Below are 20019 nucleotides of genomic sequence, written 5' to 3' on the forward strand. Positions count from 1 at the left end.
GTTTGCGATTTAGCTAAAGAGTAGTCAGGAAAAAATTAGGAATTTAGGAATATAATGGGAGAAGGGTGAAAAATTTCATGTAGCCCACAGGCTGAAAAGCCATAAATGCGTTTCTGGTCGAAAGGTACAACAGTTTCACCTGCATCAATCCATTCATTTTAATGGTGTAAAAATGATTTACTTAAAAAAAAATCAATTTTTTACATAATTTTTTAATGTCTTTACGGTTTTGAAATGCATCCAAATTTATGGCACACTCGGTATAAATTGCGCTCAGGAAGCCGAAATATAGTTCGTGCTCCGGATCTCAAAACACGGACGGATCAAATAAAAAATTGACAATCATTTTCGCACTTTAAGTAAAACGGGAATTCGAAATTAGCGCGTTTTAAATATTCCGAAATTGACTCTCTCATCCTGTGCTGCCCTCTGACGGTGTTTCTGAAAAAACTGTGTTCTTCCGATTCGTCACTAGATGTCAGCATAGATGTTACTTGTCTTTCACATTGTAAATTAAATTTTTTTCTCAACAGGAGGGAACATGGGCCTGACACTGAGCTATAACAGTGAGACCTAATGACATTCACAATTCACTTGTGATTATGTATCACGATAAATTACGATACTGAACATTATCCGTTATTCCTAATCGATTAATATGGATGGTCTTGGTCTCGAAAAACGAAGCTTGATAAAGCCCCATTTCTGTCGAAAAGACTCAACAGGTGAGAAGTATCAAAAATTAGTCAGCGTAATGGAGAAATCTGATACGTTCCTAACTGAGTAAACATTAAAAATATTTTGTTTTCTCCATAACTACTTTTATATTTTTCATTTCATCACCGATAGTTACTTCTGCCATCTATCTGCGTTGAAGTGAAAATCATTAATTTTATTTTCACATAATAGAAATGGCATCATCAATCCCGTACAAGTCAAGGCCGTCTGTATTTACTTCCTTTTGCTGCTGTAAACATTTGCAGTTTTTGAATAAATAATGTCCCGGGGAGGATTGGAGTGGAAATTTACAAGTGGTAAATGTGATTTTATTTTGTTTGGTCCTTACTATTGGTTTTCTTGTAGAAAAATAGACCCCCCCCCCGTTATTTCCATTATAATACGGTATAACTTTTTGTCACCCGTTCAAGTACCTTCGCCCCCCCCCCCCCCCGTATTCGTGGGGGGTTACGTTCCGGTGGTGGCCGCGGATACAGGAAATCCGCGAATAACCGAAACCAATTGTATATCGGAACAGATGCAGTATGGTCCGCCACGACTTTGGCGACTTTTTTCTCGCGATAAGTCGCCAAGACCGTCGTAATGCTTCTCTGGGTTGCCGTATTTTTTAACACTTTTCTGGTTTCGTTGGGCGATACTAGATGGCGCTGGCTTCAACAAACGGGATTTTTCTTTTGTTCACCGCGTTTTTTCAAAAATTCTAAGCAGCCGTTGTTCCATTTCCAGCGCATCTCTCTCTCATTATTATTCCTCCCTTCTGTAGCTCTAGTTATTTGGATTATCTACTGCTCAGGTTGTATCATGCCATTTTATTATTTCGTTGTATTTATTAGTTATTCATCCATTGCCATGCCTTCTGTTTTATCGGTTTATTATTTAAAATGAACCTACAGAATTTTTCATGCCCGGATCCGTTTACTTAAAGAAAAGGGTCCGGGTTTTAATTTTAATGCATAGAATATTTATTTATTCAACATGCCTGGATCGGTTTATTCAAAAAAAAGGGTCCGGGTTTTAGTTTTAATGCATAGAATATTTATGCCCGGAATTCCTTATGCCCCGATCTTTTTACTATTAAAAAAATGGGCCAGGTGTAATTTTTTTTAACCGATATTTTTTTCTATTTTTATGCTTGGTTATATGCTTATGTTTTGCACGCTGATGTTTTTTTCGGCATCCGTAGTGTCTGACGGCCTTGGCGACTCTTCGTCGGGCCATCAGACATGTGTGGCGCCAAATAATCGCCAAGTGGCGGACCATATGACAGCTGTTCCCATTGTTGGCTTCCAACTTCTAGGTGCGAATGCAAGCTGATCTTTGCATTAAAAAGTCTTGCCGCAGAATATATAGCCTATAACGGTAAAATCTTCAAACATTACGTTTCACTCATAGTTCAAAAAATACATTGTAGGTAGCAGCACTATAACAAGCATTAAACTGAAACAAGCTTCATGTTAGGTTCACAACACGCACACGTACAATATTTTGAATCTTTTAGAAAGCTGGAGAGGAAACAGCCACTAGAGCCACCTGGATTGAAAGATCTATAGAAAGAATGTGAGAGATACGACGGCCCAGAGGCATTATGTTGGCCTTGGCGACTTATTGTCGGAAAAAAGTCGCCCAGTAAAAGTGGCGGATTGTACCAAAGCGTGGTGTTTTCCTACACCAAGTTGCGGCAAATCATGTTTGGCGATGAAAAAAAAGTAATTGCGAAACAGGTGAACCGTATACATTAAAGTCTGTAGGTACTAGAACTTGCGGGGACTGAGGCTTGCACCATTCTCTTGGTGCAAACTGGGTTTAGTTACCCTTATTGCTTGCCAAGACCTCAGGTTGCATGAGGATTGCAACCTGACACATATCGAAGAGAATTGAGGTTTCTTTCAACGCTCACCTTTCCCCTATTTTTTCCCATCCTCCTTTCTTCATTGGATGGTAATTGAAGTCATATGCCAGAATAATCCAAAACGCATCCACACACATGCTTTGCCTTCACAGAAATGAATGGATGGTACACTGGTATAACCAAATTTAAAACGAATCACGAAATGGAAATTGAAAGGCAAAATGAATTCATCTGTATTTGAAGTCGTTGCGAAACATGAGCAGAACAGAAGCGGTTCAACACAGTAACAACAATGGGGGAAAAAGTAGTACTGAAACTCAACGAGAACAGAATATGCAGCTGCACCACCGCATGATGAAAGTGAAATGACACACAAAGTTCAACAATGCAATGATGTGGAAAATGTTTTGTCCAATCATCAGCTTACAAGCATACTAATATGCAAATGAGATGGCATAAGAGGAGCATGGAGTAAAATTGTACAATAAAGTTACTACAGCAATAAGCATAGATGTGATTTTGCTTTTATTTTGTTATGAGTGCTCATGACCTCATCACCTCTGCATATAGGCCTAAATGACAAAAAAGAATTAGAAATGCAGCTACTTAGCGCAAACGAATGTATAGGAATATTTGCCAATCAATAAATGATTACCCAGACCAGATTCGCTGGGGGCTTGCGTTGCGAGCTGTTACTAGTTGTCATTTTGACGCACCTGAACTGTATTAGAATTACTGTATATATTCATGTATAAGTTCACCTCCCCTCACTTCAGGACCACCGAAACTGCAATAAATTGAAAACCCGTTACAAGCCAACCCCCCTAAAAAATCAGTGCATTCTAGAGGAGAAAGAAATTTGTATACTTTAATGCAATGAAAGTTGCAATTAAAAATGATTTCAACTTCAATAAATTCATTTTTTGTTTCCTCCGAGCTCTACATTGAAAGCCCCGGAGCAGCTGCAGTATAACGTGCCACTTCCCTTAGGGACCATTTTTCCGACGGCCCAGTGATGTCACCAAGGAAAATATAATCGAGCTGATTTGTCGTATCATGGTTTTTTTTTAGGTTTTTTTGTAACTTCCCATACAGGTGAGACTAGTTGCTGTTTCCTTTCTGGCATGTTCTGTTCTGTAGGTGGTGCTAGTCCCGTAGGGTTTTCAAATTGGTTCTTTGTATAAGACAAGGCTAAATTCTATTGCTGAATGCTAAATTTCTTTTGCTAAATGTTAAATTCTAATGCAATTCTGAAAGCTAAATGCTATTGCCAAATTCTAATGCAATTCTGAAAGCTAAATGCTATTGCCAAATTCTAATGCAATTCTGAAAGCTAAATGCTATTGCCAAATTCTATTGCTGAATGCTTAATTCTGTTGCTAAATGCTGAATTCTAGTACTAAATGCTAAATTCTATTGATAAATTCCATTGCTAAATTATAAATTGTGTTGCTAAATTCTGAATTGTGTTGCTAAATTCTGAATTGTGTTGCCAAATTCTATTGCTGAATGCAAAATTCTAGCCTATGCTTAATTTGGTTGCTAAATGCTGAATTCTGTTGTTAAATTCTATTCCTAAATGCTATTTTTTTCAATTTCTTTTATTCAGGAAAACTTTGAGTTGAGGGAAAATTTTGACACTAAAGTGCAGAAAAGTTCTGGGAGCTGAGTTAAAACTTCGATTTAAAGTCAAGTTATCAGACTTCGATTTAATGCGAATTGACTGTATCACATTTATTACCATTTATTTCTATCCTTCAATTTTTAGTTAAATAATTTTATTTTTTCATTTTATAGAAAATGAACTGCCAGAACTATTTCTCAAGATCTTATAGAGCTGCATGGTATCATAAAACCATCTGCCATCATCCATCGAATTCTCCAGCAGCGTTTCCTGCGTTAGCTTTGAAACCAACTCCATCCAGTGTCTTTCCTACATTTATCCAAGGAACTAATGCGAGGAAGTTTTCCACCAGCTCGTACATACAGATACTTAGCAACTCGCCACTTGTTCTTGAACTGCAAAAAATTCTCATCACTGTTCACGATTATTCGGGTCTGCCATGGTGGGCAGCTATATTCTTAACCACTCTGGGCATTCGCAGTGCCATTACGTTTCCCTTTGCCGTGCATCAGTACCAGGTTTCAGCGAGATTACAAAATGTCCATGCCGAGCTGTCTAAGATGGCCCCAGAACTGAATAAAGAGGTGACCATCGCTGCGAGGATGAACAACTGGGATTTGCCAACAACGAAGCTGGTTTACAAGAATAATGTATGTGTGTGTAAGTGCAACAAGTGATATCAAATGTTTTAACAGTTTAGAGGCAGGATGTTAACCTTCAACTTGCAACTGCAGTGAAACTTTGGTTTATAAGCATGATTTGTCCCATGTATGTGCTCATAATCTGAAACACTACTTCATCAAACATCAACTCTGGCCATATTGCTATATTGCAATTTACTGCCATTAATGAGTTGCCATTAATGAGGTTCCATCTATAGGTGGTCGCCTTAACCTCGTTTCGGGAAATATCTTATCTATATTCCTTCCCTGGTTTGAACCTACTTTACCGCACACCAACTGCAGTCATATATCGCCATATGACAATTTCCAACTAGGGAAGTTGCGTGGGAAATGAAGGTGCTATCTATCAGTGGTCGTCTTAGGCTCAATAGGTGAAGAACTTTTTCTGATGTTCTTTTGGCTGGATTTGAATCCGTGGGTCTTGATGACAACCTTCATAGTAGAAGATGAGCATCTTACCACCACATCACTTGGGAGCTAATCTGAAACACTGGTATAATGGTATTTCAAATCACAAACTTACTCATAGGAAAATGTTAACACAAATTATTTGTTCTACGACCGTCTCTCTCATGTCAGCCACAATCCTCTAAAAAGCAGTGCAGGTTGATTTATTTTCCGCAATGATATTCAGGAGCAAGGAGGTATCACTTTCGAATCGCTGCTTGCATTAATATGCAACAAGAGGGAGAAACAGTCTTTCATAGACTGGACTTTCATCTGGAGGATCCAGATTCGAACCCTGTGACACACAGTGGTGTGATCAGCTGAAGATAGTTTTCTGCGATTCGCCAACTTCGAGCTGGTCTTCCATTCAAAAAAGTTCTACCCGAAAGCAGACAGACCTACAACGCTATACTACTTTACCACACACCAACTCCAGTCATATATCGCTATATGGCGATTTCCAACCAGTGCAGTTGGGTGGGAAATGAAGGCGCCACCTATCAGTCGTGGCCCTAAGCAAGGTAGGTAAAGAACTTGTTTCTGATGTTTTTGCCTGGATTCGAACCCATGGACCATGATGGTAACCTTCAAAGTCTGGTCATAGTGATGGACTTGTATCTCGAGGATCCAGGTTCAAACCCCACCATTGCCATAGGGGTGGTTGACAGAAGTTTCTTTTTCTGTGGTTGTGTTGTTCCCAACTTCTTCGAGGCGTGAATGCAAGCCGATCTCCCTGTTGAAAAGTCTCACCACAGAGAGCACAACAGACCTACAACAATGCAATTATTCAATCATTACACTTCACTCACTCAGACACACACCAGCATGTACCAATTTATTAGAAATTCCACAGAGGAATATGGACGGGGTGCATGTGGGGTTCAGTAGTGGTAACCTTCAAAGTGGAAGATGAGCACTGTGCCACTCGGGCTCTACAACACTACATTGACATAACACGAAAATTCAAGCGTTTAAGAATTCTTTTTGGCAACCTTGAATAAACTGGTGCAGTACGCTCATTGTAGACATTCCCTTATCAATAAATTCATCTCTTTGAATAGATTGATTGTTTTAATTGATGCTAAAACATATTTTTTATATTACAATCTCTATATGAAAGATTTGTCCACTGAAAATTTGTGACACTAATTAGGGGTTGGTGCTTCAATTGAGGAGGCACTATAATGGGATTCAACTGATTTTCCCAAGTCCCGAACTTATGAGAAACAGGCCCTGGTCGGATGATTTTTATCTTCTCTAGAAAGACAAACCAAACATTAAAGCTCAGTCTGATGAGAAATTTTTGATCCCAAATCATTTTACTTGAAAGAAAAAAATGGAATTATCCAATGTGATGTGATGTAGCCAAGTCTCATTGAATGCTTAAAGAATTATAGTCTTATCTGTGAAATTTTCTGTATAAGCCATTTTAATTTGAACAAAATGAAATAAACCCCCTCTTAATAAACTCCCCTCTTTTACCGTCGAATAATGATTTTCCATCATATAATAAAAGTATACATTTCAAACCGCTTCACTAACAGTTACCCCCCTCTTTTACTGCTAATTTTTTTGTACCCCCCTAGTGTCCGCAAAACAGATGTTTTAATGCATTTATCTTTATTCCACCTTTTCTTAAAGACAAAAAAGCTGCATAATATGAATTGGTGTAAAATAATTTAAAAAGGTATTATAGTACTTTCCAAACATGATTTATATCATGAGTGTGGTGTGAAATACCATATTATCAGGGAACGACCAACATATGTTGACCCAAAATTGCAAAAAAGAACCACGGCTAAACGTGTTTTGGAAGTATATGAAGTTTCTCCATCTGTAGCAAAGAAAGAAAATACTCCTTATAGCGGGAGTTACTCTGTGTTGTAGACAAAAGAGTCAAATTCAAAATGAACCGGCAACAAGAGCAAAAGAAGAGGAAAGAAAAGAAAAATGGTGGAGCCAATCACAAACGAGAACATGATAGTGATGCTAATTGAGAAAAAAATAATTATTATAGAAAAAGTTGCCTGATCTTTGCTAAGGATGGTGTGCTAGTTAGGTCGTTCACCAATTGGTTTGAGTTTTTGTTGATGTGGAATGATTCCAAGAAGTCCAAGTCAGATGGGGAGGGGCATTTTTGAATAATTTTGGCAGAAGGGAAGTAAAATTTATGGTCAAAGGAGCAGCAATGTTGGGCTATGGATGAGCGGTTAAAGTCTTTGTTGGTTAGGGATCTTCTATGCTTGTTTAAACTGTAGTTTAGGGCACGTTTAGTTTAACCTATGTATGATAATCTGCATTGGCATGAAATGCTGTAGATGCCCCAGTTGTTGAGTGGGTCAATGACATCTTTTAGTTTAGAGAAGCTGAGTTTATTGACGGGGGTGAAACTATATTGTCTCAGCCAGATTAACAACAGATAATTTCATTCCTTTTCAAAATATTGTGTTTTTAATTATTACTTTTACAGCACTGAATTTGATTTGGATGCATATATTTTTCAGTATAAAGTAACGAAACATTATTTTTTCGCAATATTTCTAATCACTTTTTCATTGTATTAAGGTTACTAGCTATAATACCCGGCGCTGCCCGGGTTTATGTCTCCCTCTCCCTCTTTCTTTGAGGGACATACAAACCATGTCTAAGTTAACCAATATGGTGACTCATGAAATAAACAAATATAGATTTAAAGAGACATAGAAATGAATATATTTTTTTTCCTTTTTTTAAGGAGTGCTAGGTATTCCGATCCCCCCCCCCACCCACTAAAGTTCAAGTTATCCATCTGCCTATTTTAGCTTCCAAAAACGCTTAATTAAAGCCCTAGAAGTTTTCCGATGGACTTTTTACGGGCCCATAATTAATTTTAAAATATCTTAACCCACATGAGTTTATGTAGTTGAATAATCAAAATACAATAAGGAGACATTAATTTCCATGCTTAAGAAGATATAAATAAAAAGTTGAAATCAATGTGTGTTATTGCATGGATATCCAACTCAAAAGTAGATCCAGCTAATTACTTCCTATTTAATCTCCTGGGCTTTGTATATCTCTAAGCGAACTGAATATCTAAAAAAAAAAAAAAAAATCGGGAATTCAATACAATTTTTAAAATTATTGATGTGACAAAAACCTTACGAAATTCCCGCATTGCTACAGTAAAATCGGCAATTTTAACACTGATTTCTGTGAGGATCACCCTTTTCTCATCAAAGCGATGCCGATGATGATTATGACGTCTATTCAAAAAGCCTCGTTACTGCCAGGATTGAAAATGTATCAAACCATTATAAAGGCATAAACTATTATACATATGCATATACTAACAGAATTAAAGAAGTGACAAACCGTTGTAAAGGCATACACACGTCTGAAACGCATTGCTAGGGAACCACGGTAACCAAAGTAAACGTTCAAAAAATGATTGTTGAGGCCCAAAAACCATTGTTGCCCGACAGTTTTTTGCCCATTTGGGGCACTTGCCTTGCTCTGACGCTATTTTAAAGTAGCCTATCATTCAAGTCGGGTCCCATTTTGTATATATGCAAAATTTGACGACGATCGATCTAAAATTGTAGATTTGTATAGAGAACATACACACACACACACACATAGACAGAAAATCAATTTTATATATATAGATTATCCTGGCAAACCATTAGTTAAAGTGACTTTCATTGATTCTTCACCCTTCCTCTCTGTCTTCTTTTCTGCCCGGCCATTTCTTTTCATTTTTAAATTTGATGCATCACTCAAAGTGATGCGGGTGGAGCGTATTTTCAATATTAAATTAACATACTTATTTTTTGTTATATTGACAGATGAAGAGACATTATGACCAGTTCATTCTACGAGACAACTGTCATCCATTCAAAGGAGCTGCTCTTGTTCTCATTCAAGTTCCCCTGTGGATATGTTTCTCTGCAGCTATACGCAACATGACGTTCATGATGCCACATCATGATACTGGTGAGTTCTTATTCAGTCAAATACCAGTTATTATACACCATAATTAACTTCACATTCTTGAAGAAAACGTATAATAATGATTACACAGTCGGAACTCAGTGTAATGCTACATGTGCTTTGAGGCATAATAAAATATTCATAAGTGGGTTGATTTAACAATGAATAATCCAATTGACTGATTGTGCTGCAGGGATCTTTAAAAACTGAAATTAATGTTCAGTGATGAGATCTGCCAGAAGGGTTCAGACGAATTCTAACTACTACAGCATGTTGACTTGTTTTTCCTCTGACAAGAGCTTGTTTTGTTTTCTTCTCTCCCTCTCTTAGAAGCTAAACTCTAAACATATCCATACCTCCTGACTTGGCCGTCTTTTGCCAATACAAAGCTTGAAACAAGTACTATTATTACTTAACCCTTGTATGAACCTTGTAAACATTCCTATGGGAATTTCTAACACATCGGTACATGCAGGAACATGTTGTGTGTGTTTGTATCCTATTGTATTTTTGTTGTCAGAATTTTGCTAGTTTTGTGTTATACTGGCACTGCCTTTCATAGTTTTAAAAATAACCGATTTCCATAGCTTTATTTTATTTTTCAAATGGGCACAAAGGAACCTTCAAAATATGAACTGCTTTTACCACAAACCACAGCAGGCGTGAAGGAAATCCTGTACTTGTCCGAACAAGTACAGGATTTCCTTCAGGCCGGCTGTGGTTTTTGCGGTTTATGACCAACAAAGACTTTTTATTATCTTTTACTTTAATTATCTTACCCTTTGTCACGTACCAAGTAATCATGGGATTGGGGCTTAATAACCATGCTAAAGTTAATTATTCACTTATAATTTTTACTTTGAAAGGAGAGGGTTTAACACATAGAATGTAAGTTGACGCAATTAAGAATTCTTCCGATATCTGTTTTCTGTTCAAAACTGTGTATATTTGATGTGTTTCCGTCTTGGTATTTGTAAAATGTGATTTCTAATTCCAGCTGCTGTGCAGTTATTTGATGAGCTGAGATTGGGAGGCTTGCTGTGGTTCCAAGACTTGACAGTTGCTGATCACATTTTCATTCCTGTACTGCTCGGAATCACAAATTTGGTCCTAATTGAGGTGCATGCTATCACATAAGCATTTTAAATTTACTTTTCTGCATACTACTTTTTTGAGGAAACTATTTTTTTATTGACTCAATAGCCTATATGACGAACATTTGTTAAACAAACCCTCTATCAAAGAATATTTTTAATTGGTTGCATTGCATATGGACACATTACCCGAAATTCAATAAGATATTTGATTATGCTGTAGTAGGAAATATTTATAATTATAGAGATCGTGGCCTACATGAATGATATATTTATCATTTGCCAAACATTTTTGTACCACAACACATGCTATTTTTGTATCTGCATTTCATGTAAATCATGGGCATGACTTATTTTTTGTGTGAAATATCTCATTATCACAAACTCAGATTTTATTCATATTTATTAATCTTTTCTCTTGCTGTGTTCAAATATTTTTCCCATGAGTTCACTAAACTAATTGTAAAACATTTCCCACATTATCCATAAAACTTGCGTGATGTATATCATTCATCATCATTGTGATGAGATATCTTGTAAAACTTGATCTGCTTTATTTTGGCAATCCTTAAATATCATGGTTTCTTAAAACCCTTTTATTTCGGCAATCCTGAGCCTACTACTACTAAACCACACATGCACCTTGTTCATATTCCTCTGTGGAACTTCAAATGAGTTGGTACATGTTGGAATGTGTGTGTATGTGTTGTGAATCTACCGTGAAGTTTGCTTATGTGTAATACTTGTTATGTGTACTGCTGCCATCTGCCAACAAATTTTCTAACTATGTACTCGCATTTGTGCCTCAAAGTTGGGAACCACAAAAAATCAACTTCAGCCAATTACCACTGTGGTGACGGTGAGGTCAGTAGTAACCCAGTAGCTGAAATTGTTTTTACAGTTAAATATATTTCCTATCTCCCGCAACCTGTGAATCAACTGCCAAGGACGGAGTCAGCTTTTGTTCAAAGTCTGATAATCTGATAACAGAAGGGGAAAGAGAGATACTGTTTTTCTTTTTCCCTTCAAGGTAGAATGCAATTATACATACAGCATAATTAACAAAAAAATGATAGTTATTTTCTCCTCCTTGTTCTTATTATATTGGGGAAATAATTTATTAACTCACATAATCAGGGAAAAAATTCTTGAAAATAGTTGCCAATTTCTAGAACATTTAGCGATTTATGCTGTTGTAGGAAAAATGCAAATTAGGAAAAATTTAAAAACTTCTTAAATGATTAAAAATAACTTTTCTAGGGCGAGTGGTTCTCAGAGTATTTATCACAGCTCCTATGGGTGTCACATGAAGTTTATTGATGTATATACCTACTTATAGTGGCTAAAATAACCAAAGTTTATCCAGTTTATATGATTACTGTTTTCATGAGGGTATCACAGGTATATTGTCCCAGGGCAAAGAAGCCACATGTGTCAAAAGAAGTGCTGTTGTATAGTATTTAGCCATCATTATAATGAGGTTCTGTTCAAAAACGAGAACTTTATCAACTCTGTTTCTTTGCATATATTTACAGTAAAAGTCTTTGTTATTACAAAAGCTTAAAATCAGGGGAGAAATTTTTATTATATTATACCTCATTATAAGCAAATTTAAATTTTAGCTATGAAAGATATACAACTTTGTAATTCTTTATGTGCATTATAAGCTTAAGAATAGAAGAAGGTAACTACTCAACCTTTCTGTGTCCATCCTTTGTTAAAATGTACTTCAAATAATGGTTACGAGGAGCCATGTGGGATGATAAGTACTATTGATACATCCTTAGTTTAATTCTTTAAGAGAGAGGGAAGAAAAACTGATGTTTTTTTGGTATTTTTAATGTTATAGCTTAAGCTTCCTAGTTTTCAACTTGCTATAAGCACATATTTGTGTCTTTAACTTCAGCTCATCGACAACCACTTGTTGTCTATGGTAATGTCTATCTTCTTTGGGATGCTGTTGAATGAAGTAGTTTTTTATATATATATAATGGACGAGAATATCAAGCACAATTTTTCCTTAAGTTTCAGTTTGAAATTTTGTGGATTGTTTCATTCTTATTTATTATTTTTTTAAAAGTGATATTTATTTTTTATTCTAATTGAATCTACCTGGAATGTTCAATATGTATAGTTATTTTTTACTTTAATAATACATTTTCAATCAGCAGTAGACGGAACCCACTTGCTACTTGAGTTAGCTTAACATACCTACAATAGAGTCTGAATTTGAACTCACACAGGTTGAGCATGTATGCCTTTGCAATGAAATTCAGAATCAGCCTCAAACTTGGTTTCATTAGTTTTCTTAACAGTGAAATATTTTTTCTGTTATTTGCAAACTGAATATTGTAATTTTTGTTTTATACAGATGAACAATCTGAAGAACCTGTCTGGTAATTTATCATTATTTGGGAAAACCATGACCTACGGAGCAAGGATTATGACTGTTTTAGTCTGTGTAGCTGCATCTATTTGTCCCTCCGTAAGTGTTTCCTATTATTTTTTGCATCTGTAAAAAATGTTTAACATTGTTTCTTCTCTTGTATGTTTTTTTCATCTTCAAAATATCTCTTACTTGCGTATGTACTTGTTTTGAGTTTGGAAAAGGCTTCCAGGTCATAGTTGAAATGGGCAAAGGCAGAAACACACTACACTGATGTGGTGCAATTTCACATCATGTCAGAGACGTGAATTTCCACGAATCAGAATTCACAACGTCAGTGTAATGTGCTAAGGCTTTTTGGATGAATTTATCTACAAATCAATGATCATCACTTTCAAAAATCAAAGTTAATGATCTCCAGAAAGTAAGATTCAATTTGATAAACTGATAAAAGCAGGAAAAAATTCAATTCTGTCTTTTTGGTAGTACATGTAAAACAATTGACATTAATTGGATGATATGATTTTCTTTGTGCGTTATTCTACCTATACTGCTTTGCTAATGCAGTAATCGGTGTTTTCATTAAAATTGGTACAAATTATGGTGAAAGCACAAGTTTGCATCAATAGCCAATCAGAATTGGATTTGTGTTCATAAATTTACTTTGAGGAAATAATATTGATATTTCAGCCATGCTTACATATCTCAAAAATGCAACTTTCTATTCCAATATGAAAAACAGATAGCAAATGTTTAATTCTGACATCATAAATATGTTGGGCAACTGATGATGCACATACAAAACTTTCTGGCATGCCCAATTCATTAAAAATTCTCCATAAGAATGCTTATAAGAGGTGCTTGTAGGGTTAAATAGTAGTAGTATGCGGGATGTTACCATGCTCACTGTAAATGCTGCAGAGGTCTAAGCAACTAGATGGTTGTGGCATATATATTACATGTCCAGCGATGTGATGATTGATTACAAGCAGAAATGAGAGTCAAATAATAAAGGAAAAATAGATCTGTCCCGTAAACTATGGGATGATCCAATGAACCTACGCAATAAATGACTCCTCCCCACACAACATTCTCAGTCAGAGCCTGTCTTGACAAAATATTTTGAGTGATATATAGGATAGCTGGAACATTCTCGGATGGTAGAGGCTTTGAATCTTGCACATCTTCTGCTGGTGGCCTCTGTCTTTGGAAGTAAGGTCTTCTAAATGGTTTTCTTCTTCGTCTTTCAGACCTGTAAAAGGCAGCTTTGTAGCCATGAACGCATTATGATGGACTTCCATCGTAAGGTTTGAGTCTCTGTGACAGTATATTGGTAGTTGGCACAAGGTGGTTTCCTGTGGTTCCGCAATTTCTCATTCAAAAAAGTTCTCACTGAGAGAAATCATTCCTACAACATTTAAAATTCATGTATAATACCACAGGCAATGGAACCTGCCAATTTGTTTATTTCCAAATTCAGAAGACAGATCATAGCACTTCTCAAATTTTCGCAGCACTCCTTGTTCATGTTATACCTGGTGCTGCCAGCTATAACATGAAATGAGGACAACTCTGGCAACATAAATTTGCTAGGTTCTACAAATCATATTCCAGCATATACAGTGGAACTTCAGTTAATGAGTGGTTTGGTTAATGAGCAATTCACATAATCGAGCAAAAATTTTGGAAAAAAGTTTTGATTCGATTAATAAGTAATAATTTGCATTACGAGCAAAGATTTTGAGCTTTGTTTACTTATTGTCACAATATCACAACTGAACTGATGATTTTTCGTTTTTGTCCACATGCGCACTGTGGAATTGGGGGTAATATTATCCCCTACAGTCTTCAGTCAGTGTGCTTTACTCGGAAAAAAAAAAAAAAAACACCCGTGTACAGGCTTGATTGATTTATGATACGAAACTAGATGTCACATTGTAACCATGCGTATGAGTGCTTGGAGTTTTTTCTTTTCTTTTTTATAAATTCTGATTGGCCAAGAGGTGACTGTAGACAAACTGATGGACCTCCATTGCCTGCAACAGCAAGATATTATGGGGGAGGGGGGAGGGGTACTTTTTCTGAGGAAGAGAAAAGTGTGTCACTTCAAATAAGATTTTTTATTAGTCACTTTTATGTGAATGAATAATTGTGGAACGAATTGTGCAAATTTCCATTATTTTCTTTAGGAAAGTTTGATTCAAATAACGAGCGATTTGTATAACGAGCATGTTGGTGGAATGAATTAAGCTCGTTAACCGAAGTTTCCATTGTATTTATTTGTTAGAAACTCAGCAGAGTATACGGTTAAGTAGTTATAGCACTTCTTAAAAGCACATAACAAGTATTCCTCAGAACAAACTTTATGTAGGTACACAACATATACACAGCACATTTTTTTTCCCAACATGCACTAATTCATTACAAGTTCCTTGGAGGAATGTTTACATAATGCATGTGTGGTTTAGTAGCAGACCTGTAAACATGTGCTGTTCAAGCCTACTTTTAGAGGCTGTCCTCAATAAGACATGTTAGGTTGCCATCAAGGATTGTCAGAAAAATAATACATTTGATTAGTTCTATCGGTGCCTGACAGTTTTTAATTTAATTAGCACTTGTAGAGACTCTTTTTTTCTATCAATACTTGCACTATCAAACTGACCAATTCAACTGCTATTCAAAAACTAAAAAAAAATGTAGTTATCCTCAGCCCTAGAACATCCTACGTTTATTTTGTAAGAAAGGGTCATTATGCCCTGGAAAAGTCTGAGAAACCATTATTTGGACCATTTTTCTTGAACAGAAATCATGCTTGGCTCTTAATCATGCGTGACTTTTGCCTGAATATTTATTTTGATTTGTCAAGCTCTGGACACCAGGAGAAAACCTTTCTCTTTCCACAATCAGTGATCATGTGGAGAGCGTTTTTGAGAGCTAATGACCTTTCCACATATAAACCAGATTAACCGTTAATTAGTAATGAAGTGAAAAAAAAGACATTTCACTGTAACCAATGAAATCCTACTCTTTCTCACATTTCACTCCAGTTAGTGACCATTAATTTTACTGGTCTGAATCACAAGGCTATATGAAGATTTAGGAAATTTAGAAATATGTATGCTTATAAAACCTGGCATACTTTGTACATACATCATTTTTCTCAGGCGCAGTTGGATATTTCCACAAGTATGTTATAAATATGATGCGTGCAATCTTGTCTATGGCACATAATAAAAATAAGTGGAAAATTATTGCAGGAAAGGAATAAAATGAGTAAAAGGAATTATGAATAAGAGGCACTTTGTAAAGCCATCATAACCTCAGTTCTACCACTAAGGGTGGTATTCACTGACGGGGATTAAACTGTAGTCACAATCTTTTTGGATAGGATTGGTTAAACTCAGGTTGTTAACCAATCAGTGTCGATCTCCTATCCAAAAATTGTGACTATAGTTCAAACCATGAGCCATGTCGGTGAATAGCACTCTTGAGACAGCTTTTATAAAAATCATGAACTGAAATACCTCCATATTTTATGGTCTTTTCACTCAATGAATCAAAGCATATTTTGAAGCTAAAAAAGAAATAAGAAAGATAATTCAGATAGAATCGTCCCACATTTTAAAGTGATATATTTTTTAAATTAATGGCACAGAATCATAAGTTAATGTGATTATAAAGGGAAAATGTCTGAGTTATTTTATAAATGTTTAGTATCACTTCCTTTAGTCATATGTATAATGTTGAAGTGAAAATTCTGGCAAAAAATGTTTTGATGGAAGTTGGATGAAAAAAATTGTCTGCGTTCATATCCTCTTGCATACGAATGAAGGATTTAAGTCCTTTTAGTTCATCACTAAGCTTTGAAACTTGTAAGTTATACAGTTTGTATGGCTTGTAACCATTTTGGTTAATTGACACCTTAAACAATTAAACAATAGGCTCAGAAACACTCTAAACCGGTGATTCTCAATGTGGGGTAGTTTTTTTTTTTTGTTTGGGGGGGGGGGGGGGCTAATTTGAGAATGATTTTTTTTCTATTAAGATTTTTGGAACTTTCTTGAACTCCTTTTTTTTGGAATTTTTGTATAACTTCAAATTTATACTTTTTTAAATAATTTCTTGACGACTTCTTTTTCCTCTTTCAGTCAGTGGCATTGAAACTGGGGGTGCTGTGATTACCTGAGCACCCACAGTAATTTGTGGCTTGGTTTGAGCATCCCAGAACTGATTCCAAAATCAAAATTTCCTAACTAAAGCTGAAGACCAGCACCCACAGGTTTGAAACTCTTCAGATGCCACTGCCTTCAGTGTTTTCTTAGTAAGGGGTTTGACCAAGGTATCTTAACACTGTGTTCCGTGGGAAATTTGTGTTAGTAAGAGGAATTATGTACACTGTAATTTAAAAACAATGAGTTGATTGTTCCCCCCCCCAGCCCATGAACACCCCCCAAAATCTTTTCAAGGACCCTTGGTTAAGAACCACTACTAATAAACCAGACATGCACCTCATCCATATTCCTCTGCAGAACTTCTAACGAGTTAGTATATGTTGAAATGTGTGTGTATGTATAGTGAACCTTCCGTGAAGTTTCTTTCTGTGTAATGCTTGATATGTGTAGTGCTGCCATCTGCAATCAATTTTTTGAAACTATGAGTTTTTTCTCAACTCATAGTGAGTGAAGTGCAATGAATGAATAAGTGTAACGTTGTAGGTCTGTTGCTCTCTGCAGTGAGACTTTTTAATGGGGAGATATTGGCTCGCCTTCGTGTCTCGAAGTTGGGAATCGTAGAAAACCAACTTCAGTCGACCACCACTGTGGCCATTGAACCCAGAAACGCATGATGCGAGTCTGTCACTATGACCACTCGACCACAACAGTGGTGGTTAACAACCACTGCTTTTGACTAAGTAAATGGCCTTTTTGGATTCTTAAACGTGAATAGAAGTTAACTTTTTGAATAACAAGAATTATAAGTAATGGGGGAAAGAGGGACAGAACAAGGATGGGGAGGGGGTTAAGGCTACAAAGAAAAAAAAAAGCAACTCATTATAGACCTGTGAAGTTCACTCGAAGTGGGGGGGGGGGAAAGGACTCCTCCTGCCGAAAGTTTTAGTTATGACCCTGATGGGGCAGGGGGCATCAGAATTTCAGAAATGCTTATTGGGGCATGACCTAGAAATGATTGGAACCACTGCTCTAGATGATAATTACTGGCTGACATCACATGTAAAGGGGGAGAACACAAAATTTTTCCGTAACCAGATGCCATTTCACTTCATTACCAGCAGAGATTCAACACTAGCCTCAATTGTTCATAATCTAAAACGTAGACATTTCCTCCCTTCATATTCATGTAAATTTTTAAATCAGATTTCTGAATCACCCTGTTTATAATACTTGTACATTAATTATACATTGGTACATTGCAAGTTCATGTCCCACAATTAGACAGTTTTGCAATTAGATGCTCGTATTTCTCTGAAAGTCTTCTATTTTTTAATTATTTTTTTGAATTAGTTACCCATTTTTCTTCCTGTTTCCAAAATTTCAGAGCATGAGTTTCTATTGGCTATGCTCCAGCTTATGTGGATTGGGACAGAGTGTTCTTCTGACCATACCAAAGATGCGTCGTTTATTGAAGATACCATCTGTGGCCAATGAAAGCTCATCTCCATTCAAGGATATTTATAATAATTTTAGAACGAAAATGTCAAGAAAATAAAAGATTCACTGATTAATCTGAATCGTTTGTGCTTTATGTTTCATTGTTGCTGAATTCTTTTGGTATTTAATTTTCTTAGTTGAAACGTATTACATAATTTTCAGATTATATATGAATAATGAATAATTAAAACAGAGAATTCTGAATATATTTCAGAAATTAAGACATTCTAACAACTACATTCGCCAGTTACATTTGAATGTCTGTTAGACATTCTAACTCTGTGATTTTATCATTTTCATTTATAAATATACACTGCGTTTGATGCGCTCTAAGCTCCTGAGATATAAGTTTATTAGTCATAATGAAATGAACATTGCTATGCACATGCATACTTTGGTCTGGAGGTTTTCAAAAAAGTAGTCTAAGGACCTGTGAATTGCTAGGAGTCTGTGAAATGTGTTTGTGCGAGCACAACTTCACGCAGTATTTTCACTCTAATTTCTGCTATGGCATATCTCAGAGGTAAGGCTGGGGGAAGTATTTATCTACCTTGGTGTTTTACCTATGAGTTCTTGGGCAAGTAATAATTGTAAAACATAGCTTTCTGTCTTTGTCTATGACAAGCTCTGTGATATCACAATCTCCAGTCTTTTCATAAACAGGCACTCCAGTCTTCTGCCCTTAAATGGTTATGGTGTACAAATGCAAGCTTTTAGCCCGAGTTCATGTTCTGACTGTTGTGACGCCATTGATAGCTACTCATGTTTGTTGTGGTTGATTTGCAGGATAATGTTTAAAATAATTTTTCCATTATTATTGGCATTACGAGTGCATATTGGAATAGCATGTGTTTATCATTTACCGTTTTTTTTCATGTTTCACTTTGTCCTCGATTGTTGAATAATTACTTTTTAATAATTTTCTCCAAGTAGGATATGAAGTATTCGACACAGTGATATGAAAAGCATTTATCTTCTAAATACACAATAAAATAACTAAAATGAAATAACCAATGGTTGAGATCTTTGCATTTGTGTACAGTCCATCAAAATGAAAATTTTCAATGGAAGCCCAACACAACGATTAGTCGCATAAACAGTTATTTTTCGTCTTTGATATCTCAATTAATATTGCATTTAAAAATATCAATTTTTTCGTTAATGACTTCTCAGAGCAAATTCTTTATTTCTACACCGCCACAGCATTTTAACAAACCACATTTTTTGTCATTTGTAAACTTTTTGTAACGAGAAATATACTTCTAAAGTTAACGGTTGCAGAGATAGACCTATGGACAAACAATAATTTGAATCGCTCTGCAAAGGGTCGTATTTTGACACATGTGCATAAAATATCTTTTAGAAATTTATAGAATATCGCAGGCATATGGTTTTTTTAGATTTTGAAGATGATGACTTTAGGAAGAAAATTCAACTCTACCTCCACGGGAACTCGAACCCCGGTCTCTCGTTTGCCGGACGAGTGCTCTACCCACCGAAGCTTTGAAAACAAAAATTTTTTTTACGCTCCAAGGAAGAAAAATTATGTTTCCATAG

The 20019-nt window shown here is 36.0% G+C and overlaps 1 protein-coding gene across 4 annotated transcripts; it reads left to right on the forward strand.

Moving 5' to 3' along the window:
- The first annotated feature begins 942 nt into the window (after nt 1–942).
- LOC149087385 (cytochrome c oxidase assembly protein COX18, mitochondrial) lies at nt 943–18536 on the forward strand. Of its 4 annotated transcripts, XM_089231462.1 has the most exons (8): nt 943–1034; nt 3525–3682; nt 4197–4275; nt 4385–4861; nt 9169–9316; nt 10311–10432; nt 12779–12892; nt 18350–18536. In XM_089231462.1, the coding sequence occupies exons 4-8, from the start codon at nt 4388–4390 to the stop codon at nt 18518–18520; spliced, it is 1029 nt and encodes a 342-aa protein (XP_089087588.1). In that variant the 5' UTR covers nt 943–1034; nt 3525–3682; nt 4197–4275; nt 4385–4387; the 3' UTR covers nt 18521–18536. The 4 variants fall into 4 exon arrangements, with proteins under 4 accessions (XP_089087588.1, XP_089087587.1, XP_089087590.1 ...); XM_089231461.1 differs by lacking the exon at nt 3525–3682; XM_089231464.1 differs by lacking the exons at nt 3525–3682; nt 4197–4275.
- The last annotated feature ends 1483 nt before the right edge of the window (nt 18537–20019 follow it).

This window comes from Pholcus phalangioides, unplaced genomic scaffold (genome assembly GCF_987345545.1).
Source record: "Pholcus phalangioides strain wild (caught in Gottingen) unplaced genomic scaffold, Ppha-v1.0 ptg000004l_1, whole genome shotgun sequence".
NCBI classification, from domain to species: domain Eukaryota; kingdom Metazoa; phylum Arthropoda; class Arachnida; order Araneae; family Pholcidae; genus Pholcus; species Pholcus phalangioides.